This window comes from Macrobrachium nipponense, chromosome 9 (assembly GCF_015104395.2).
Source record: "Macrobrachium nipponense isolate FS-2020 chromosome 9, ASM1510439v2, whole genome shotgun sequence".
NCBI classification, from domain to species: domain Eukaryota; kingdom Metazoa; phylum Arthropoda; class Malacostraca; order Decapoda; family Palaemonidae; genus Macrobrachium; species Macrobrachium nipponense.
In genome coordinates, this window is record NC_061110.1 from 93,319,226 (window position 1) to 93,344,844 (window position 25,619).

Genomic DNA, 25,619 nt, shown 5'->3' on the forward strand with positions numbered 1-25,619 from the left:
GAATTAAATATAACTGACTACATAAATTAACCCGATTCAACTGATACATTTTACTTCTACGTCGAAAACTTAAAAGCATATTTTGAACTACTTCTGAGGTCGAAATTTCGAAACATTTCGCAAATCTTCGTAATTATTGTCCCAGATAACTCGAGTCTTTGTCAAACAACCTTGAAAATGTCAGCAGTGTTACACTAATACCTAGCATGACAACTTCGCGATTGAAAGAGAGAGAGAGAGAGAGAGAGAGAGAGAGAGAGAGAGAGAGAGAGAGAGCGGGGACGTCAGGTCGTTGAAAACATTGAAAATCTAGAAGGAACCGCCCAGACAAGTACGAGCAGAGAGTTACCACTAAACCATTTCAGACAATTCTTCGATCCCGCTCTCAGTCAACAGTAGGAAGTTGATTGTGAGGGCTCTGGAAGGTGCAACATTAGCTTGTTTGTTTCATAAAATGCCAACACAAAATGAAAAAAAAAAAGGCGCACCACAACACACAGTGCTCGAACAAGGTATACACATTTCGCCTCATCGTCAAACTTCCACTCTTTACTACCGTGTTTACCAAGAACTTTGCGAGTGACGGTCAGTGTTGTTACAGGACCTGTGGCGGTAAGGTCGTTTTGCTGGCGTAACCGTGGTGGTGATGGTGTTATTCAATGTGATCCTTTTCCCCCCATGATATGAGTAGCTTAGGGAAGTGTTTGGGTTGAGAGCTATACGAAAATGCTAAATGATCGTCGGGAAACTGTCCGTTGAAAATGTGATATGAACTAACGTCGCCGCCGCCATCCTGTGGCAAATGGCATGGCTTGACTTAAGAGAGATTTGTGGTGGACTAGTATACAGTGAGTGAGGAATAAATTTATGATAACGAACGGCAGAAAACTTTCAGTTCTAGTGATTTTGTGTTTTCTGATAACGGAAAGGGTCGCAGAATAAGGAATTCTGTAGCCCACAGCCATGACGGAAATGAACTGGCAGGAACAAAGCCCGTTTTTGTTGATAGCAATGACAGTGTGCCTGACCGTTGTACCATCATTCGTAGACGGATTGAAAGAGTTTACATTAGCTGAGAAGCCCGAATTTGGTTCCCTCATACCAGACATCGAGGAAGGAGAATACTTAGCCCTCTTCTATTTCGAAGAGGTCGAGAATCCATACGAACTAACGCTCATCTTCAACGAGTATTACATGTCTCATGTGAATGTAAGTTAATATTTGATTATATATATATATATATATATATATATATATATAATATATATATATATTGTGTGTGTGTGTGTGTGTGTGTGTAAACAATAAGGTATTGAAATCAAATTGGATTTCTGGTTGTCATTTCTCCAGGTTGCGATATTAATTCTAGCCTATATTTGGAAGTTAAATTTAAATGCGAAGTTGGTTTTATTTATATATATATATATATATATATATATAGATATATATATATATATATATATACATAAAGCTTTGTCACTTTTTGCCCCCATAATATTCACAATTTTTAATCGTACCCATATGTATGAATGTTCCATTCCATTGGTATTTATGTAAATGGTTTGTATACCTTGTCATCGATTCATGATATTGCAAATAATATTTACTGAGAGTAAATAACATGTTGCCAAGTAGTTAGTCAAATCGAAAAAATTTTGTTTTATACAGAAATTCTAGTAAATGTATAGCTACTGGGATAGGCTTAGTAGTGGATGCAGAAGGTGAGACTTCAGTTTCGTGTAATATTAATCGAAGGAAACTTAATGGCAGTTATCACTGGACAATAAGGAAGGGGTTATCCACCGTTTTCGCAACTCGACAAAATAACAATTGTGATTACTATAGTTCCTGTTTTTACCCAATAGGTGGTATGTGTTCAGTAAAATGTTGGCTTAGGAAGGACATACAAAGAAGGGAAACACGAATCTCTCACGATTTGATCACTTCGGCAGTTATAGTGATCTTAAATATAGTTAATTTCTGGTATATTTTATACAGTTTTGACCAATTTGTGGAGGGAACTGCTGTCTTAACTCATTATACCCCCGTCATCACCAGCAAATGGGAACCTGATTGGGAAACTAGTTTCGTACTTAGACCTTAGTCCCAGGTTACGTTTTGAGAAACTACATAGGCCTACCCATTCATATGATTACCGATCAAGGGGACGAATTAAAAAAAAAATTGATTTAAGATCCACTAAGGTCAAGTTAGATGTAAGGTCAGTTGAGGGGTAAAGAAACTTCTTCCTCCCCCCTGGTGAGGTTAAGAGACTTAACTCCTCACCCAAGGTAGGTGGTAGTATGGTAAATAAATACAATTAAACAAGGAACGTGAACATGTTTGAGTTGATTTTTCAGTGTAAATGTTAAAAAGACAAGTATGAAAGTCGTGGAAATACACCAGGAAACAACCTAACGTAAGATGGATCCTAACCTGACCAGAGTATGGACCTAGAGCAATCACCCCCCCCCCTCCTCCCCTCCCTCCCACCCCCTGCCTGTCCGCCCGCCTCCAACTGGCCATGACCCAAAGCACCGGAAATCACACCTAGCTACTGTTCGGTTTCCGGATAAGTAAGTCCTTATGACAGTTAAAAATGTTCATTTTGCAACTGTTGCATTGATTACACTTCACGGCATTAGCCAACACCGAATGTTTGTTTAAAAACGTCCATTCTTGTCAGTAGCACACGATTCCATCTTAACAACGACATTGTACATTGGAGCATCGAATATAGTCCAAAATCTTAAATAGTCGTGCTGACAATTGCAATCTCCTTCCGCGATTGCACAAAAGGTCAAATGGGTTTGAATTGACGTCATATCTCCATGGTGATTGGATTAGTTAGTAACTCGTCCCGTGAACGGAAGACAAGTGCCAGCACTGACGATTGCAACGACATTTGCTATTATTAAAAAGTAAGTTTTGGAGGAACGCCATTCATTTCTGAGAGATAGAGGGTAGAGGGAAAATGTAACTTAACGTTAATCAACGCTTTAGTCGACGGCTTGACAAACTTATCTGACGAATCTCTGTCGGTTATAGGTGTGAGAGTAACGTTTACTGCTTCGATGAATGTGCTAATATCTATATAGATATATATATATATATATAATATATATATATATATATTATAATAATATTATATATATATATAGTATATATATTGTATGTGGGTGTGTGTGTTGTTGTAGTGTGTGTGTGTTTGTGAGTGTGTGTGTGTGTGTGTGTTATATGAGCCAATTTGGGTCATTTGTGGGTTAAAACAATTAAGGAACACGAGAGGATTAAGTTTATATAAATTTCTTAGAGTCAAGTAATGGGCTTTCATCGGCATTTAGACTTGTATCAATACAGCTAATTATTAGAACTGTCAACACAGACATGGAGGGCTTGCAATAATAAGAATGGCGGGAAGCGCTTAACACAAGAGTATATTCTCTTAAGCTACGAAGGGCTCCCCTTAATCATGACCAAATTACTTAAAAGAGGTAAACTGAAATGGTACTCTGTACGACTCGCCATCTGGCACTGTTCTATACACCAGCCTACTCTGTAAGGGCGCCGGTCACTAGTCGCACCTTTGGGTCATCAGCTCAAGTGTCCTCCCGACAAGGCATCGGCTGTGTCCTATGGACAGTGGTGATTGGCTGTTCTGGCCCCATAGATCGAGCGAGCCAATCGGGAAGGGATCTAGAAACGCTTCTTTTGCACTTCATGTAACCTTTCGCTTACACAGCGGCACCACCTTCAAGTTGGCTACACTTTTTGTCTGTTATTCTAATTCCCAAAGGAACTAGACAGTTGGGTTGACTCGCGATGAGGGAGGTGGTGGTTAAAACCGCTAGCGACCGGTCATATATGATATGATATATATATATTTATTTTTTTTATCTTATTATCTATATATATATTATAATTATATATACGTTATATCTTTAGTAATTATATATCATATATATATATATTTATTATATATATATATATATATTTGATATATTATTAATATATATATGTATATATATATTATATATATATATGTAATATATATATATTATATATATATATTATTATATATATATTATATGTATATATATATATATATATATATATATATATATATATATATATATATATATATATATATATATATATATATATAGTGATATATATTCTTAGATATTAGGCTACAGAGTCAGACTCGTTCGTATCGAATTCACCTTATCTTGGCGGAAATAACGCTCAAAAAATAACAACGCTCAAAGGAATTATAAATAAAGTAAGGGCATTTGCCTTGGCCAGGATTAGTACCTAAGCCTTTGATTTGCCACAGAACACAAAATTTCTTATATTAAGAGAGATTAAGACAATTTCTAATCGGTACGAATCGAAATCAATCCGTCCCTACCGTAATAGCTGATCGTTGAGTTGCAACGACTTGCCGTCTGATAGTTTTGTCCATTATACACAGCTGACATTTTTGAACGCTCAGATTGCCATTAATCGCGAATTCTCTTGACCTTGGGTATAGTTTACGTCCGAAATTAAATTTAGAGTTATAGTGATCTGGTCAGGATTCAAACTAATGTCTTCTGGCTCTGATAGGCTTTGATACAGAATAAACAGGGACACAGACCGGCTGACTGACTGATTTGTCTGGGCACATTCCTGTAGAATTATGAAAATAAAAAAAAAATAAAAATCAATTTTTTTTATATAGGGACAAAACTCACGGATACCAAATTATAGCAGTTAACGTCGTGGTGGAGTTAAGCTGGTTTCGTTTTTTTTAGTCAAGAACTCGAGCTGAATTCGACAGGAATATGTACAGCACTCTCTCTCTCTCTCTCTCTCTCTCTCTCTCTCTCTCTCTGTCTCTCTCTCTCCACACACTATATATTGCCAGCTGCTAGTGCAGTTATACCCCAGTCCGTGTCAGTTTTTATTTCGAAAAAATCCATCTGGTTTTAATCACGGATTTTCTGATCAGTCCCCCAATTTCTTACAAGAATGCTCCTTTTTTGTTTTATTATATATTTGTAACAGGGAAGATGTAGTATGCTAGGAAATGCAAATTTTCTACATAAAGACTGATAATTTATGAGAGCCAAATACACGTAGATACTTCGGTATAGATACTTCTGTGTTTTCAAAAGCTTGCCATCGATTTTGGAAGTCTGCTCATGACGTGAGCATCATGCAAGTACGTATAAATCAAGGTCTAGAGACCTTGCGTTTAAAACAAGTGTATTTAATCCCAGAATCTCTACCGTTCTCTCTTTGCTATTTCCTGCTCTTTATATACTAAATTGTTTAAGAGTCGATAATGGGGCTCCTACGGCAGTTTGCCTTGTATCAGTACAGCTAACTCCATTCGTAAAGGATTCATTAGTGATTATCAGAATTGTCAATACAGACTATTTTGTATCGATTTTGGCTGCTCTGAGTTAAACATTACAGAGCTATGTATTTTTTTCGTTTTTAAACTGACCAATAACCAAGGTACGTTCCTGCCCTGCCAAAAAAAAAAAAAAATACTCTTAACCAGAGGCCAAAGAAATTTGGACTCTTAAGTTTTGCCCATTTTCTAGGTGTAATTGTATCCATTAGCATTCGAGGAAATAAATTATTAGGGAAATATGTTAAGCCGCTCCAGACTTCACTGAAATTACAAACAATTCGATTGCTGAACCAAACAAGCGAACAAACAGATGTGAAAATATAATCTGTTCATGCAAGACATTTCAGCTACCAAGGTTACTTTTACCCAAGTATTCTGAGATCAGCCTACCAAGAGGCTGTTGTCTTAGATCAGAATAAGAAAAAAAAGTATTTGGTTATTAACGGTGGTCGAATTGTTGATCATACTTAGCCTGGGTATTTTAGAATTTAGCTGGGAGACTGCATCGTACTTACAAGTATTGAAATTATCTGGCCATGGTCCCAAAAGAAGTATATTTCTGTAAAAGAAAAGGAGATACATCTGCAATATAATAAATAGTCTTTATGGAATAGTTTTTATTTTTTTAATGTTTAATGGTACAAGAATGTGATTGCCAGTTCCTTGCCAAATAAATTGTGGCAGATCGGAAGTACGTAATTACGCCATACCTTTGACGGTCGTTCGATTATCGACTCGTTTAAAATTTTGCTCGTCCTTCCATTCCTGAGCCCTTCTTGGGGGGGTTGTGGGGTGTTGGTGCAAATAATGCATCTCACGTGGGGCACTGTAGACATTACTTAATCGTGTTAGCAGCGTCCTTTCGTTCCCTAGCTGCAACCATTGTTTAGCCTTTGATGTTGCATACGTTTATTTTCTGGATCTCGATCTTTATATCCAACTACTCTAACTCATTTATTTTCCGGATTTCGATCTAGGTATTCAATTTCGCCAACTCATTTATTTTCTGCATTGATTGGTATCCAATTACTCCAACTCATTTATTTTCCGGAACTTGATCTAGGTATATATATAACTTTGCCAATTCATTTATTTTCTGGATCTCGATCTTTGTATCCAACCACTCCAACTCATTTATTTTCCGGATCTCGATCTTAGTATCCAACTACTCCAACTCATTTATTTTTCGGATTTCGATCTTGGTTTCAACTTCACCAACTCATTTATTTTCTTGATCCCGATCTTAGTATCCAACTACTCCAACTCATTTATTTTCCGGATCTCGATCTTAGTATCCAATTACTCCAACTCATTTATTTTTCGGATTTCGATCTTGGTATTCAACTTCACCAACTCATTTATTTTCTGGATCTCGATCTAGATATTCAACTTCGCCAACTCATTTATTTTCTGGATCTTGATCTTTGTATCCAACCACTCCAACTCATTTATTTCCCGGATCTCGATCTTAGTATGCAACTACTCCAACTCTTTATTTTTTGGATTTCGATCTTGGTATTCAACTTCGCCAACTCATTTATTTTCTGGATTGATTGGTATCCAACTACTCCAACAAATTTATTCTCCAGTTCTCGATCTTGGCATCCAACTACTCCAACTCATTTATTTTTTGGATCTCGATCAAGGTATTCAACTTCTCCAACTCATTTATTTTCTGGATCTCTATTTTTGTATCCAACCACTCCAACTCATTTATTCTCTGGATCTCGATCTTGGTATTCAACTTTGCTAACTCATTTATTTTCCGGATCTCGATCTAGGTATTCAACTTCACCAACTCATTTATTTTCTGGATCTCAATCTTTGTATCCAACCACTCCAACTCATTTATTTTCCAGATCTTTTATCTTAGTATCCAGCTACTCCAACTCATTTACATTTCGGATTTTGATCTAGGTATTCAATTTCGCCAACTCATTTATTTTCTGGATCTCGATCTTTGTATCCAACTACTCCAATTCATTTATTTTCCGGATCTCGATCTTAGTATCCAACTACTCCAACTCCTTTATTTTCTGGATCTCTATCTTTGATTCCAACCACTCCAACTCATTTATTTTACGGATCCTGATCTTAGTATCCAACTACTCCAACTCATTTATTTTTCGGATTTCGATCTTGGTATTCAACTTCGCCAACTCATTTATTTTCTGGATTTATTGGTATCCAACCACTCCAACTCATTTATTTTCCAGATCTTTTATCTTAGTATCCAGCTACTCCAACTCATTTATATTTCGGATTTTGATCTAGGTATTAAATTTCGCCAACTCATTTATTTTCTGGATCTCGATCTTTGTATCCAACTACTCCAATTCATTTATTTTCCGGATCTCGATCTTAGTATCCAACTACTCCAACTCATTTATTTTCTGGATCTCGATCTTGGCATCCAACTACTCCAACTCATTTATTTTCTGGATCTTGATCTAGGTATTCAACTTCACCAACTCATTTATATTCTGGATCTCAATCTATCTATCCAACCACTCCAACTCATTTATTTTCCAGATCTCGATCTTAGTATCCAACAACTCCAACTCATTTATTTTTCGGATATCGATCTTGGTATTCAACTTCGCCAACTCATTTATATTCTGGATTAATTGGTATCCAACTACTCCAGCTCATTAATTTTCCGGATCTCGATCTTGGCATCCAATTACTCCAATTCATTTATTTTCTGGATCTCGATCTAGGTATTCAACTTCGCCAACTCATTTATTTTTAGGATCGCGATCATGGTATCCAACTACTCCAACTTTCTTTTCTCACTCTCTCAAGAGTTAAAAGGCCAAAAGTGCCCCAGTGCTAGGCATGACAGTGTAAATTATCATAAAATCAGAATCAACCTCATTTCCTGACTCTTAAACCAATATACCATTGATTATCAAGAAAGGAGGAGAATCAGGTGTCAAGGCTAAAGGAACACGTTCTTTTATGTAAATAAAATAACCTACAGTGGGTTCATCACTTGCCAGTGAAGCCAGCATCTTTGGCGGGAAATTTTCCATGAGTTTTCAAGGAAAATATTTTGTTAATGCAATAATTTGAGCCTCGAAAGTTTGTCCGTTACCCTGTAAGTATCACCCGTCTTGGTATGTTCGTTATATTGCCTTTTTTGAAATTAACTAATTGTACCCATTGTTGTGCAAGTTTCAGTTATCATTATTAGGTACTAAATCTTGGTTTTAAACGTTTTATGCTTATTAAATCCATTTTAAAAAAGATTGTTGCCGACATTTCATATTTTAGCTCTTAAATTGGCGATTTAGAGATTACTGCTTGCGTGAATTATTCTAGAAGTAAATTCTCAAAGCCTTTGAAACTATGAAGTTTGTGAAAGTCCCAAGGCAAGTGTACCCTTCCTTCCGATTTGAAAAAGAAAAAAAAAATAATAGACTTGACGTTCTTCCATTGGTTTATCGTCTCGAATTGAATGGTGAGTCCAATTGCGTGATGCCCCATAGGGGGGTTAGTGCCGCCAGTGCACCTCATGCAGTGCAATGTAGGCATTACTTAAGGTTCTTTGCATAGTCCCTTCGGTCCCTAGCCGCAACTGCTTTCATTCCTTTTACTGTACCTGCGTTCATATTCTCTTCCATTTTACTGTCCGCCCCATCCTAACAATTGTTTCATAGTGCAACGCTTTGAGGTTTCCTCCTGTAACACCTTTCAAACCTTTTACTGTCAATTTCCGTTTCAGCGCTGAATGGCCTTAGTTGCCCAGTGCTTGGCATAATTCCAAAAATCCATATAAATGAAATCAAACCAATTACGTGATGCCTAGATGATGGGAAAAATAAAATCCCTTCTTAGGAGCATTACGATGATGATGATGATGATGTTGATAACTGTGATGGGAATTTCCTGTCACTTGTCTTCCTTAGGCTTCGAAAAGTGCTTGCGCTTGTTGATTGGATAGTGGCTTCATATCTGGAGGTGCGTTCTTATCCTCTCTCTCTCTCTCTCTCTCTCTCTCTCTCTCTCTCTCTCTCTCTCTCTCTCTCTCTCTCTCTCTCTCTCTAGGTATTCTGTTAATTTTCTCCACACAACTTTCCCAAAATGCACAGGAATTTCTGTGATCCTGTGCATGTGAATAAGCGTGAAGACTTCATTAATAATTCTACTGGAATTTACTGTCAGTGTTTGATCAAACCAATTCACATTTCACCTGAAATATCACAAAATGTGTACGTGCACCTTTGGTTCCATATAGGTAGGCGCTTAGGAAGTATTTTGGAACGTATTCAGCGCATTTTTTTTTTTTTAAGCAAGGAAAAGATGTTTAATCAGTAACGTCCCATTAACACCGAAATAACACACAAAAGTTCGAAAACGTATCAGGTGTTTTGAATATAGAAAACATCTATCCTAAGTGTGTGTGTGTGTGTATTTTTTTATTACTATTGATTCCACAGCAAAAACTAAATCAACCCTTATGTGTGGGGATACTGTATGTAAACTTTTTGCCCAGTTGCATTATAGCCGTTCCCCCCTCCCCTTCAAAAAATAAACAAATATATAAATAAAATAAAGCATTTGTGACTAACATTGAAAGGTATTTTTGTAATGTGCGCCTGGCAGGACGGTGATACTCCCAGTGTACCCAGTAGACTTGTTTTGTCCAAAGTTTGTCCTCTTTTTGTGATGTTTTATTTACTTGAAATAGTTTTAACAACTTAGAAAACTTATAAAATTTCCTCTTTATTTACTTAAAATAGTTTTAACAAATTAGAAAACTTTTTAAATTTCCTCTTTATTTACTTGAAATAGTTTTAACAACTTGGAAAACTTTTTAAATTTCCTCTATATTTACTTACAATAGTTGGATCACCTGAAGAAAAGCGACCCCAACACACGCTGGGGTCGCTTTTCTTCAGGTGGAAAATATTGGGGTCGCTTTTCTTAAGGTGAGGAATTAACAGGGGTTACAGTAAGGCCGTGGCAGAACGGCGCTTTGCGCCTTATCCGCATATTTAAAGAATCTTGGCAAGATCGGTATGTTCTGGCAAGAAGTAATGTTGCGTTGCGCGCGCTAGCCACAGGGGTTACAGTAAGTTTGATTATTTTTGTACTGAAATTGCAAGACAATATGCTTTTAATTAACTATTGATTGTTTGTCTAAATTTGTGTTTTTAACAAATGTTTGATAAAGTAGTTTTTAATAAATATGTATATATATCTATATTTTAGTCTCCTTTTTTCTATAATATTATGAGTTAAAGTGGGTCACCTGAAGATTGGAGACACCAACAAGCAGGGGTCGGTTATCTTCAGGTGGAAAATATTGGGGTCGCTTTTCTTCAGGAGGAAAATATTGGGGTCGATTTTCTTCAGGAGAGGTATTAGGGGTCGCTAATCTTCAGGTGATCCCAATAGTTTTAACAACTTAGAAAACTTTTTAAATTTCCTCTTTATTTACTTGAAATAGTTTTAACAACTTAGACAACTTTTTAAATTTCCTCTTTATTTACATAGAATAGTTTTAACAAATTAGAAAACTTTTTAAATTTCATCTTTATTTACTTGAAATAGTTTTAACAGCTTAGAAAACTTTTTAAATTTCCTCTTTATTTACTTAAAATAGTTTTAACAACTTGGAAAACTTTTTAAATCTCCTCTTTATTTACTTAAAATAGTTTTAACAACTTAGAAAACTTTTCAAGTTTCCTCTATTTACTTAAAATAGTTTTAACAACTTAGAAAACATTTTACATTTCCTCTTTATTTACTTAAAATAGTTTTAACAACTTGGAAAACTTTTTAAATTTCTACTTTATTTACTTGAAATAGTTTTAACAACTTAGACAAACTTTTTAAGTTTCCTCTTTACTTACCTAAAATAGTTTAACAACTTGGAAAACTTTTTAAATTTCCTCTTTATTTACTTAAAATAGTTTTAACAACTTGGAAAACTTTTTGAATTTCCTCTTTATTTACTTAAAATAGTTTTAACAACTTAGAAAACTTTTAAAATTTCCTCTTTATTTACTTGAAATAGTTTTAACAACTTAGAAAACTTTTTTAATTTCCTCTTTATTTACTTAAAATAGTTTTAACAACTTGGAAAACTTTTAAAATTTCCTCTTTATTTACTTAAAATAGTTTTAACAACTTAGAAAACTTTTTAAATTTCCTCTTTATTTACTTAAAATAGTTTTAACAACTTAGAAGACATTTTAAATTCCTTGTTCGTGTTGCTCACTTCATTTACCATCTTTGCACAAACCCCACCATTGGAGGGGTTTTCTGAAGACATTTATTTTATGAAAGAGAATTTTAAATACAAAGAAAAGATTCAGAGGAATGGATGTAAGGAATCACAGTTATTACAAGTTTTTTTTTTTTTTTAAGGGCAAAGCTGTTCCTGAACCTTTTTCCAAGGTTGGAGGATGCAAAATATACCGGAAGATGCATTAGCAATTCTCTGGTAGACATTAGAGGTGCCTCACACTGAGGGACCTGGGGCAACCCGAACGAGCTGTAAGGCCTGTAAGGTTTAAGGTCAGGTCAGGAACGTAATACGCCCAATTATTACAGTTACTATTACATGAATTCGTGATAATTAAATCTAAGTGGTTCAGTCCGTTGTGGTTTCAAATTTACTACAGGAAATATGACTTACTATGTTGTTACGTAGAAAATAAAGCAAGAATTAATACTAATCTAATTTTCCAAATCATTACAGTCTTAGTGGACACTGAGTACTTTGTAAATTGATTTCACGTGTCAGGAGTAAATAAGGGACGATTTTAGCATGTGTAAATTTCCCGAGAATGTAAAAGGGAACTGCCTTGAGTCGAAAGTTATCGATAATGACGTCACGCCTAACAAAGTTGCTCAAGCAACTGCCTTGTCTAGCAGACTGTTTATGTAAAAGCAGTTTAAAAGCACAGATATCCTTTTATGTAACGCACTGCTTATGTCTGTTTATCAAGGATGATTCCTCAACGTGAGATCGACTGCTATTAAGTTTCGTTTCCTCTCTCCTGCCAGGTGAGCATCTGTACCGAAGACCTACTGGACATCATGGAACACCCTGGGGGATACTCGGAGCAGGACGTCTTGTCTAGATGCAACTACTACGACATCAGCTGCCACATTGTAGTTTCCTTCGGCGTCTCCTCTCTGGACATGTCTAGATATCTCAACATCACCATACCGCCCAGGAGACAGTATTTACACCCACTGCCAGGTAAGTCTGGGTCGTTCCTTTAGGCATTAGGGTAAACAACCTAGTGGACTAGCTGCGGCCACCTTAACCGTGTTCGGACCCACCTTCAGAAAAACGACTTTAACACGTCCTGGCACCGGAGATAGGCACCAGTCACGAGTATCTTGTCTCGAGGTGTTGCTCCCACGACCTATGACTCGTGACTGGTTCCTATATCTCGGGTGTCAGGACGTGTTAAAGTACTTTTTCTGAAGGTGGGCCCGATCACGGTTAAGGTGGCCGCAGCTAGTCCACTCGGCTGTTTACCCTAATTTATGATTACACGATCACCACCATGTAAGCATGCCTTGCTTTTTCTTGTGATTTGTTCTACCTGTTATTATTATTATTATTATTATTATTATTATTATTATTATTATTATTATTATTATTATTATTATTCAGAAGACGAACCCTATTCATATGGAACAAGCCCAGGGGCCATTTGCTTGAAATTCAATCCACCCAAAGAACATCGTGGTGTTCATTAGAAAAATGTTACTGGTGGTGACAGGAATGTCTCATATAGGTAAAACCTGCATTATTTATGTGAGTTTCTTTTGCTGTTATCATTTATAAGTTAAACCTCGATGCCTTTGCCTACATCCACACTTGAGAGAGGAGAGGGAGAGAGAGAGAGAGAGAGAGAGAGAGAGAGAGAGAGAGAGAGAGAGGAGAGGAGAGAGAGAGAGAGAGAGAGAGAGAGAGAGAGAGAGAGAGAGAGAGAGAGAGTTATTTGGATGATGCATCTCAGAGACATTTAACGCTGACTTGCAGCAGCGAGGCAGGATGATGACGTCATGTGTGGATTTAAGTGTGAACACGATTGTATTTAAAGTATGCATGTTTGATTCATTCCAGATAATTGAATTAACTGCATACACAGGTCTTGGAATAAGTTGGACGACTTCAAATTTTTATATAGTAAATATAAAGCCATAACAAAAGTCATCAACTATCAGGATGGGGAAAATTTGTTTTCCTTGTAGGAAAATGGCATAAGTTTTTCTAGCTCTGTTTTGTCATTAAGTGAATTTTTTTCACGTGAGTTGCCGGGCATGCACATACATTCTTATGATTTTCAAAATCAATCTTAAATAAATATACAGTTTAGCCCTTGTTAATGGCAACACAACAGGTGCAGAGTGTATGTTGTATATATATATATATATATATATATATATATATATATATATATATATATATATATTATATAGAGTCAAGGATCGTTTAATGAGGACTGATTTCTTTTATGAGATGTGAATCCCATGGTTTTTAATTATGACAAATGACTACTAATGGTGAATAAATTTATGCACATAATGCATACCCATACATACATACATACAAACATAAAAACATATACATAACGCATGAAAAGACACGAAAACATGTTTTATATATATTATATATATATATATATATATACTATATATAGTATATATATATATTTTATAACATGTTTTCGTGTCTTTTCATTCATGCTTTATGTATATATTTTCATGTTTGTATGTATGTATGTATGGGTATGTATTATGTGCATAAATTTATTCACCATTAGTAGTCATTTGTCATAATTAAAAACCATGGGATTCACATCTCATAAAAGAAATCAGTCCACATTAAACGATCCTTGACTTTATATTAAAGCTCTTCATAGGCCACAACTAAAATGTGAATACCACTGATAAATAATTTGAATAATTAAGACGTCCAGCATGCGTGTGATTAAACTTTATGAGGTTTCCTCTGGGAAACCTCCCTTCTTCGACGTGTACACCTGTGGTCAAGACATTTCAATGTTGTCAGTTGGTTCCGCAGTTCTCAACTGAGAATACGAATTTGCCCGCGGTAAGATGGCGGCCAATTGGTCGTCATTCGCACATGTAAGTCGCGTACACTCAGCTCAGTGAAGTGATTCATCCGATCAACGCAGAAATCCGAATAAACACCTCATTCAGGTTCTAGTTGGAATCTGTGGTAACTGTTTCTGTTGATTGGTCTGTTATAGCCAGTGTATTTGTGCTTGTTATCGCTGTACCAAAATACGTTGAAGTTAGTAGGAATGTTATTTCTGGAACAGTGTTTTTGAACTGTAATAGGCCTGTACCTGCACGCTAGCATTTCTTTCGTTCATGTTGCTTAGATCCTTACATGAAAAGGTTTAACGCAAGCATAAACAAGCGGTCTTAGTAAGTTCTTTAGATTTCTACACATATCACTTAGTTTGCCTGATATAGAAAGGGATTCACAGTGTTACTAATTTTGGTTCAGGAAAGTAATTCTGTAGAATCAAGACTACATTCTTACAGTGTATTTGCGTATGTAATCATGTATAAGGGTTCTCGTAATCTGTTTACTACCTTAACTCTTGAATGAGTTGTGGTTTACTGAAAGGGGAAGTGGGTCTGTGAGTTAGCAGAAATGAAGCGAATTCATTTCAAGATGAACTTGCGTCAGGAACTAACTAGCAGTGCGTTGTCGTGAACGTTGCTATATAACTTGATATTGTGTTGGAATTCTTGTCTGTGAGTGCAGAGGTGGTTATCTTAGTCTATTCTCTTATGAAATCATCTTGTTTTCATTCCCACAGACCTACTGGACGATCGTCCTCTCTTCAACATCACTTACTACTACGGACCACAGGGCCCAGTTGAAGACATATTCGGAATTCAAGAAAATTACCTCCTGTATTGTAATCTTAACGGTGTACCTACTGTGTATGAAGATGAACAAGGGTAAGCTGGCTTGAATGTTTTACTATCAACTTTAATTGATCAGCAAACGACCAAAACTTCAGTTAGCTTCAGGAATAACGAAAACTGTAGCGTCAGTTACACAGAATCGCGTAGCTGGTTCAAAAGCAGTTTGAAAATCAGGACGTAATAAATATTTCGTGACCAGAATGTAGATTTTTTTTTTAAAGAGATTTCCATTTTGAAATAAACAGTAAGTCTCTATTTTTTCATTCTAAGATTTTGAAGACATGCTGACGGAGTGGAAATCAGATTTATAAAGTGATTTATTGCATAGATTTTTCTTTATTAATGAAAAAAAAAGTTGAGGATTTAAAAGACCTCAATTCCACCATGTTTCAGATTTCTCCTGCCCACTCAAGGTCATCCAATAAAACGCATTTAATCGATTTCCGTTTTTGAAGTTAATTTGGGAGGTTGGTTCTTGTTAAAATGTGGTTCTGCGTTTATTGTCATGTTAAATCTTCACCTACTTACTTCTTGTTATAGAAGTTCGATCTATAAAAAAACAGTCTCTCTCTCTCTCTCTCTCTGCTTGACGGGGTCACTACGGGGTCAAGTTGTTTGTGATGATCGCAGCTCAGGGCTGCTCACATGGTACTCAGCTCTGAAGGATGTTGGAGTTTCAACCAAGAGGTACATTCTCTCTCTCTCTCTCTCTCTCTCTCTCTCTCTCTCTCTCTCTCTCTCTCTCTCTCTCCTCGGATGGACTAACAAATTTTTGAGACGTCCTAATCCTTGTAACTCCTTGAACTCTCTCTCTCTCTCTCTCTCTCTCTCTCTCTCTCCTCTCTCTCTCTCTCTCTCTCTCTCTCAATACATAAAGGATGTTGGAGTTTCAACTAAGATGTATTCTCTCTCTCTCTCTCTCTCTCTCTCTCTCTCTCTCTCTCTCTCTCTCTCTCTCAAAATACACAATGGATGTCGGTGACAGCCGAGAGAGGTACTGGTGTTGATTTTGTTGTCGGCCCCTATTGTTATAGATCGCTATTTATGGATATTTCGCTCCGTGGGGATTCTTCCAGTGGAGATTATACGAAAAGTTGTGGCTTTCTATTGCTAATGACTTTTACAAAAAGCCATTTACATTCAAATGGTAACTTCGACCGCATCAGACTTTCAGAGACACATTGCGTTGATTGTACTTGAATGCAAGAAATTAATTTGTGTGAATCTCTCTCTCTCTCTCTCTCTCTCTCTCTCTCTCTCTCTCTCTCTCTCTCTCTCTCTCTCTCTCAATAATTACGAGCGATGCGAAGTCTTATGGAAATGGGATCATTTCTGGCGACCCGGACCTAACACTATTCAAATGCGAATATCTCCAAAAGTATCGAAGATAAAAGAAAAATTCTTTCGGCAGATAAAACTTTACATCTTTAAATTTCATTACATATAAGACTTATTTTTGAGGTAGGTTAAATTCACATTTAAATTATGTTAACCCTTTGATGGTTTAACTATAATAATGATGATAATTAATAATAATAATAATAATAATAATAATAATTATTATTATAATTATTATTATTATTATTATTATTATTATTATATTATTAGTTATTATTATTATTATTATTATTATTACAACTCATGATATCTGTCAGAGAATTAATGACATTTACCAAACTTATGCCTTATACACATGAATAGGGTTCATCTTATGAATAATAATAATAATAATGATTATTATTATTATTATTATTATTATTATTATTATTATTATTATTATTATTATTATTATTCATAAGATGAACCCTATTCATGTGTATAAGGTACAGGTTTGGTAAAAGTCATTAACTCTCTGACAGATATCTTGAGTTGTAAAAGTTTCTTTTGTGAATCGTCCGTTCAAGTAATTTAAAGTTTTTGTGGGACTTACAATGAGTCTCACTAATTAACTAAAAGCATCAGAAGAACTGGAAGCCCTCGTCCGGAAGTGAGTGTGTGTGTACGAGAAAGGTGAATAATGCATTGTGTAAGGACGTTGTCTATGCTGCTGGTGAGCCTTTTTTTTTGTAGGTGTATGTAGCGTTTCAAGTTTTTGTAAGTTTTCTGCTCTTTAGCTTCATCCATGATTCAATAGTTAAAGTGTGATTGTGTTAGTAACTCGCATTTTCCTCTGAAACCTCCCCATATTAAGGGAAACGGCTGAATGGTGAGAGAAATTGGATTATACATACGTACATACATACATACTTACATATACAGTATGCATACAGACATGAAGTAATACAACTAATACAACTGCCCATGATTACCAAACCATATGCATGCATGAATAGTGTAAATGAAACATTTCATCCAAGCCTTGATAAATTCATCATGCCATTTTATATCACTTTCTCTCTGTCATAGTTTCCCCCTTCCCCCATTTTTTGTCGTTGAATAAAATTGTAATGAAATTTGATGAATCTGAGTCGTCTGTATAGTCATATTTTAATTTTTTTTTTGCATAATTTCTTGCAATTTGTCGTTGAAAAATATTGTATTGAAATTTAATGAATGTGAGTAGTCTGTGTATTCATATTTTTTTTTTGGCATAATTTCTTGTAAGACCCACACGTCGTCTTACGACATTTAAACAGTTCAAGATGAAACAAGAGGAGTTTAGACGATTCCCGTCTCAGCGACGACTCTTATCCATCAATTATGTGATTCCAACTAGTAAAAGCCAAGCGTTTGCCCTCCCCGTTCTCACATTTGCGTATGGGAAGGTATCGTGTGAATGATAATGAGGCGTGGGCATGCACATTCCTATACTATTGCTATACAGGCACAAGATTGTCGTGCATTGATTCAAGCACAGGAAATGTTCTGCTTGGCCAGTAGGTATGGAGTGGCGTAAACAGTGAGCTTGGCACCGCGTCAGCATCCGAGTGTGTTGTGTATACAAGACTCGTTCGAGTTCGTGCAATATTTTTTTGTTAATAATTACTTTCTTTTTCCACGCGATCCTCGTCCTCGTGTGTGTATTAGATAAACCAGTAAATGTTGAATGTTGCAGGTGAATTTATCAGGTGTTTGTTAGTGACTTTCAGCGTGATTATTTGATTAAAGTTGTCGCCATTGACTGGAACATTTCTGTCGTTAGTGAAAAATTAAATAATTTGAGGGTTGTCTATGCAATTAGTGATTTACATTTTTGTGTGTTGAATGGTACTACCCACCTTAATTATCTTTCGTGTTTTATTACATTTTCATTAAAAATGAACATAATACTGAAGGGCATTGAAACATTCATGGAAAGGGCCTTTTAGGATGAGGATATTTTAGATTATTCGGTTTGCAAGGAGGACATTTATCCATATACGTTTTGCACCCACCTAATTGTTTTCATCTCCGAGGTATCTTAGTGAGAGTGGATGAGTAACTCGGTCATCAGAATGAAAATAATTTAAAACAACATTGATGATGATTTGCTTATAAAATAATGTCTCGTTTTCCTCCCTGATTCCAGGAAATGTAACCTCGGTCATATTTATATTTTTAAAAGGCTGTCTTGTTCCCTTCCTGATTCCAGGAAATTTAGTCTCGTTAATGTTTTTGTTTTTAAGATCCTGTCTTGTGTTCGTTCTCCCCTGGTTCCAGGAAATGTAACCTCAGTAATATTCTTTTTTAAAAGGCTGTCTTGTTCCCTTCCCGATTCCAGGAAATGTATGTAACCTCGGTAATAATTTCTTTTAAAAAGCTATCTTGTTTTCTCCCAGATTCCATGAAATACAGCCTCGTTAATATTTTAGTTTTTAATATCCTGTCTTGTTTTCTCCCCTGGTTCCAGGAAATTTAGCCTCGGATGCGAATGTCGAGGCAACACGTCAGGAGATCGTTGTCAGTGGGGGGGAGCCTGTTCCAGGGAGTCAGAGGCAGAGCTTTGTTCAAATCATGGATATTGCAGGCGAGTTGTTGTTGTGTTTCTCCAATGGATCATTCATCCTTAGCTTGTATATGCATTAGAACCTGTGGATACATAATGAAAGGTTGTCATATTATGGAATTCATAAGACAGGGCAACTGATTTCACTTCACTGATGTTTTCTGACTGCTGTGAAAACGCATTATAAAAAACTTATTTCATTCATATAATTTTATCAACATTGCGTCGTCCTTAATTTCAAGACTTTGCTAGATATCATACAGTACTTAATAGATAATTAGATTTACTTTATAAAAATTTAAGAACCAGTTGTTAGTGCTTCTTAGAAGTAATGGGATATTGAACAATGTCAATGGAAAACTTTACCGCTTTTCCAGTCAAGCATTATTAAATGTAAATTAAGATGAAACTTGCAGTCTTCGTTTGTTTCAGCGTAGTTTCCAATGAATATTTGACTAAACGACGCTTCAGAACTAATGAAAAGCAGGGATGGCCCTTTATGGCGTAGCCTTGCAAAGCATGAAGGAGTGACGCTAATTCTTTATGAAGAACGATCGAGTCCCCTTTTCCAGGTACCAAGCAGGCCAAGTTGTGTGTATCTGCGACCCCGATTACGTTGGGTCGTTATGTCAAAACAGGAAGGAAGCTTTAGTTTCAAAGGGAAAGGGTAAGTAAAAGAAAAAATTGTATGTTTGCCAGTGAATATTAATTATTCCAATTAGAATAAGCAACAAGGTTTACGTACCCAGTTCTGGTAATTGGTCAGATAATGTTCTCTTTCATTTTCCAAAATGCTCTTGGTGGGAAAGAGCGAGCTGATTAATAATTGCTTTCCTGTGTGTTAAAATGAAAGTAAAAACAGAAGCCTCGCCAGTTTTTTAAGTTTGTTGTTAAGAGGTCAAAATATGCCAGATTGCACGCATATACATCACAGCTATAACCAAATAAAACATGTCATCATCTTTGATGTAAAGTCGGACCCTAATTTGTCCTTGTAACTTTTGTCCCATCTTATTTCTATATTTTTGCAGAGAGCGTTTGAACTTTAAATTCTGTCAGTGAGGGGTAAATAATCAATGTTTATTTGATTTTTCAGTGAAAACCTGTTTCCATCCTTATTCTAGTTTAATCATTCAGATTCACCTTCTTTTCAGACTGTGGTCGTCGACTGAATTGCCAGCATAACTGCCATATGTGGAACGGCTCTCCATTTTGTACCTGTGATCTCGGATTCACGAAGAATGGAACTCGTTGCGATGCCTCAAGTAAGAAGGTTGTTTACTGTGTTCCCGTTTCAGGATGAAACTGAGCTTTTGCTTTCACACTTTGGAGTTCATTTACTGGTAACAAGAGGTTGAAAATGCCACAAGGCGTTGCACAAGTTTAAAGATTTAAATTTTTTAAAAGATTTTAAGAGAGGCAAGGAAATACAGATGGATTGTAGCAGCAAACAAATAATACACTGTCACAGCACACTTTTCTTTAGGATAACTCTCTAACAATATGTGTTAACAGCATTTGTGTTAAAAGCATTTATGGCTGACATGTTTTTCGAACATTCAATCATATTATCCTTTTCAGAACTTCTTTGGGATGTTACGCTAAAGTTTGAGGGCCAATATAACTCTTCTTCTATCAAGACCCAGGTAGTAAAATGTCTCTTAGCCTCTGTAATGTGGTCAGATCTTGCAGGTGAATGCGACACTGGGTATAAAAGAATATAAGGTATTACACACTTAATGAATGATAACAATCTTACAGATTCACAATGTACTGACAAAACATGGATTGCCAGAAAGTCGTGTTGTCATATCACCCAACTTCAACTGGTAAGATTCATATTTTATATTGATTTTCATTTCTGTTTATCTGTTTGTGTAGGGAATGTTACTTTTTTCTTTACATTTAGATTAAGTTACTATGATTAGTTACTTATTAATTAATTACGTACTTAAAGAAAAAATTATTTATTGAGAAGTACTTGTGAATAAGCATCCTAAAATACAGGTATGCAGAATCTGCTAGTTACACCCACTTACACCCATCAAAATTGATGCATTTTTAATTATAACAGTGACCTCTTGTATCTGCTTGATTTCTTCTTATCTTTTTGGATATGTGTTTTGGTGAAGCTTAAAATCTTAAAGGGGAAATGAGAAATGACTGGGTTTAGAATTACATTGGGGATGGATGTTTTTGATTGCAGGAATTTTTCTCATCAACACTTTTTTTTGGTTTGGAGAACTGCATTGCACTATAAATTTTTTATTTGTGTTTAAATTTTAATCATAATTGAGTATCCTGTTCAAAGTTCTAGGGAAGAAGCAAAAGCACACTTCACTGTGGAGGACCAACAGCTGTCAAAATTGCCCCCAAAGGATGAATGGGATGCTATTTTCAATACCTCAGTCACTTTGGATAAACAAATGCGCTTCCAAGATGTCAAGGTTAGTTCCACATAAACATCCTGGTTGTTGTACTGCCCATATTGTTTGCTATGTCTTTGGATAAAAAAAAAAAAAAAAAAAGATGGTAGTGTCGGATGTCAGTGTTATGAAGGAATTTGCTTTAAAGTGTTTTTCCCTATCCTTAGAGAGGAAGTTTGTTATATATTTGAATAGTATATGTAACAGTGGATGTATGGCTAAAATTTGCAATCAGTGTTTCTAGATGCAATTATCGGGTACATTTTTTCTAGCATTGTACGATAGTGCCAGTACAAGTTTTAAGGAATAAAAAGTAAAAATAATAATTTTTGATATATTTCAGCTGCAGTAATATTTTTCACTGGGGAAACCCATCTTGCCAGATTGTTCTGCATTGTTCTTGAGAACTGCGTTTGTAGAAATAAGTTTTCTCTAACTTTTTTTAATAAAAAGAACTTATTGCATGTTCCAATCATTTTGATTAGCTCACGGCTGATGCCACAGACTCCAGTCTTACTCTGCAGTGCTCTGTGATCGGTACCCCTCCCTTACAGTTCAGGTGGTACAAAGATTCACATCTCATACTTGTCAAAGATGTTACAGATGAGTCGAGGTAAGTAGCTTACCTTCTTATGCAGTACTGAAAATACAGTTTGTTCATGAAACTTACCTGGCAGATATATATATGTATAGCTGTATTCTCTGAAGTCCGACAGAATTTCTAAGAACTTACGTCACACGTAGTGGGAGTTAGGTGGTTAGTACCCATTCCCGCCGCTGGGAGGCGGGTATCAGGAACCATTCCCATTTTCTATCAGATTTTCTCTGTCACCGGTATTGTAAACACCTGTTTGCAATACCTCCGTCTCAGGATTTTGGAAAACTACTTGGCTATTTGAGTATCCTATTGTTTTGGTTTTTTGACTTTGGATCAGTAGCTAGGCACACGTTGATTGTGGATTGATTTGGAGTTTGGCTTGGTTTTTTCCTTTAATAAGATGTCTGGGTCTAGTTCGGCTAGTGCCAGGGTGTGTAGTAGGATGAATGTAAGGTGAGGCTACTGAAGGCTTCGGAGGACCCTCACACAGTATGTAAGAGTTGCAGGGGACAAATGTGTGCATATGATTATCGCTGCAAAGAGTGTGAAAGTTTGACTGATTCCCAATGGAAGGCGTATGAATCCTACGTTCGAAAGTTGGAGCGTGATAGGATCAGGAGGTCTTCCTCCAGGAGCAAGTCAGACAGCAGACAGGGCAGTAATGTTTCTCCTTCTAACCCTCCTGTAGAGTTTGCAACTCCTAACCCCGTAGTGTTGCCTTCGGGCCCTCAGGTGGTGTCTGCGGAGGGTAATGCCCTTTCTATTATTTTGGATTCGTTACGGAATCTCGAATCCAAAGTGCTTGCCTTAGAAAATAGGCAAAGTGAAGTGAAGTGCAGTGATAGTACCCCTAGTGAAGTGGAGGGGGCGTCAGATCAACCCTATAGTGCCTCTAGGCTGGGACCTCTGCCGGACTCCCAGGACTCAGGGAGAGGGCGTGTCGAGGCCGAAGGATGGTTACGGGGATCCCCCACTGATCTGACGTCCCTTCAGCAGTTCCTGTAGACGCTTCCCAGGCTGCTAAGGAGCGTGCTCGTGCACGTCTTCTCAAGGATTGTTTTTCGTCTTCCGACGCGTCCTCCCTGCGCAAGGGGTGGGAATCTCGTTCGGATTCGCGGCCTTTGAAGAGGAGCTTACGAGAGCAGGACGCTTCACGTCATGTTCTGTCTGATTTGCGGTCTTCGCCGGAGAGCTTCACCGCTTTTCCGCCACGGAAGAAGACTAAGACGTCTTCCGACGATGACGCCTTCGAGCGCCCCAGTCGCTCTAGATCCAGGGCAGTTCCTGTGAGAAGGAAGAAGGCGTCCCCTTGCCCCTCGTTTTCTCACAGGCGCAGCTCTTCTCCTAGGAGAGAGCCTTCTCAGACAGAGATTATCCTTGCTATGCAGCAACAGCTTGCTGCTTTGCTTGAGCAGAAGGAGGCAGTACTATGACGTAGGATGGATGACAGACTGCCGATTAAGAGGACCAGACAGTCTCCCTCGCCTTCCCCTCGTTCTTCTCCTTCTCCTGTGTTGTCGCCCTCTAGACTTCGTTCTACTCCCCAGTGTTCTTCTAGAGGTAACGGTAAACGTATTCTGGCACGTTCTCCCTTGGAGAGAGAGCAACGTAATCGCTTTTGGGGCAAGGATTGCTTTCCTGCTTCTTTAGACGCTCCCCTCTCTTCTCTGCGTGACGCTCGGTATTCCGATCTTGACGCTTCTGTTGATGAGGACGTTGCCCCTGTTGGACAGGCTTCATTGCCAACTGCTTCGCGCAGTAAGGAGTGTGCTCCTTGTCTTTCTGCTGCTCCTCGGACTGCTCGTTTGGACGCCCAACGTGACGTGTGTTTTGACGCTCGTCAAGACACGAGGCGTGACGCTTCACTGGACGCTCGTAGGGACGCTTCGCTGGACGCTCGTATGGACGCTGGCACGGACGTTCGTCGACGCTCGGACGCTTTTCCTGATGCCGTTCGTGACGCTTCTCTGCCTCTAGCAACACTGCGTTCGTCTTCGCCTCAGGCAGTAGTCGATTTGGTTCCTGATCCTGCTGCAGTGAAAGATACTGTCTCTAGTGCGTTGCCGCCTTCTTCTCGACACCATTCTGCAATGAGACTCGGATCTAAAGGTCTTTTGTCCCTTCCTTCGGTGGTGCAGTCTGGTAAGGAAGAAGGGGAGTTAAGCTGTTCTTCTGATGATGTTGATGAAGAGCAACCTTCTACGTCTGCTTCGTCGGATTATCAAGTCCTGACTCACCTTCTCCGTGACTCGTTCGGCGATACCTTTCTACCCTCTGCTCCTCCTTCTCCTCACCTCGCAATTTTCGTCTTCGAAAGCCAGCAAGACTTCCGGCTTCGTCAAGATGAAGACATCCCTCTCTACCAAGAGAGCTTTCCGTAAAGTCAACGTTTGGATGGAGTCAAGGAAAGCGCAAGGGAGGAGCACCTTCGCCCTGCCTCCGTCTAGACTTAGCGGTAAGGCAGGGATGTGGTATGAAACAGGTGAAGACATGGGCCTGAAGGTTCCTGCTTCGGCTCAAGGGGATTTTGCCAGCATCGTGAATGCACCAAGAAGGTCACTCCTTGCTTCGGCGAAAGTGTCATGGACAACTTCAGAGCTTGACCACCATCTGAAGGGCCTCTTCCGTTCTTTAGAGGTCTTCAACATCTTAGACTGGTGTTTGGGCGTGTTCGACAACCAGTCTCGTAAACCAGATTCTATTAGCCTCGGGGAGCTGTCCAGTGTATTTTCATGCATGGACAAGGCCGTCAGAGATGGCTCGGAGGAGTTAGCCTCTCATTTCTGCACAGGGGTGTTGAAAAAGAGAGCGCTTTTTTGCAATTTTGCAGCTAAGTCTGTCTCTCCCTCGCAGAAGGCAGAACTGTTGTTTGCTCCCTTTTTGAACCATCTCTTCCCCCAGGCTATGGTAAAGGATCTGGCTGTCAGTTTACAAGAAAAGGCCACTCAAGATCTTTTGGCCCAATCGTCCTGCTGGCCCTTCAACGTCTTCAGGAAGTCAATCTATTAAAAGACAGAAGCCCTTTCGTGGTGGAACATCTGCTAGATCTTCCCCCCGAGGAAGAAGCCTTCCCAGAGGAAGAGCCCCTGCTAAGTCTAGGGGCAAGAAATGAGAAATCTGTCCTTCAGTCGCCGTTAGGAGCCAGGCTACGGTTTTTCGTGGAAGCCTGGAGAGAGAGAGAGGCGAACATCTGGTCTCTCAGCATCCTAGAGAAAGGATACAAGATCCCTTTCGTGAAGCCGCCCCCGCTGTGTACAACTCCCAGGGACTTGTCTCCGTCGTATCGTCAGGAGAAACGAAGGATACTTTAAGATCTGCTCGAGC

General features: G+C 37.8%; 1 protein-coding gene across 5 annotated transcripts in view; it reads left to right on the forward strand.

Annotated features, from left to right (window-relative positions):
* The first annotated feature begins 248 nt into the window (after positions 1–248).
* LOC135218486 (uncharacterized) overlaps positions 249–25,619 on the forward strand; it is an 81,365-nt gene continuing 55,994 nt past the window's right edge. For 2 of the 5 annotated variants that reach the window (XM_064254829.1, XM_064254831.1), the window contains exons 1-10: positions 297–1,209; positions 12,425–12,623; positions 15,235–15,379; positions 19,176–19,292; positions 19,844–19,938; positions 20,426–20,536; positions 20,853–20,917; positions 21,033–21,100; positions 21,583–21,718; positions 22,183–22,310. In XM_064254829.1, the coding sequence (XP_064110899.1) occupies positions 964–1,209; positions 12,425–12,623; positions 15,235–15,379; positions 19,176–19,292; positions 19,844–19,938; positions 20,426–20,536; positions 20,853–20,917; positions 21,033–21,100; positions 21,583–21,718; positions 22,183–22,310 (1,310 nt within the window). In that variant the 5' untranslated portion in view covers positions 297–963. Of the gene's footprint in view, positions 1,210–12,424; positions 12,624–15,234; positions 15,380–19,175; positions 19,293–19,843; positions 19,939–20,425; positions 20,537–20,852; positions 20,918–21,032; positions 21,101–21,582; positions 21,719–22,182; positions 22,311–25,619 lie in introns of all 5 variants that reach the window. The other 3 variants (XM_064254828.1, XM_064254827.1, XM_064254832.1) reach the window with 3 other exon arrangements.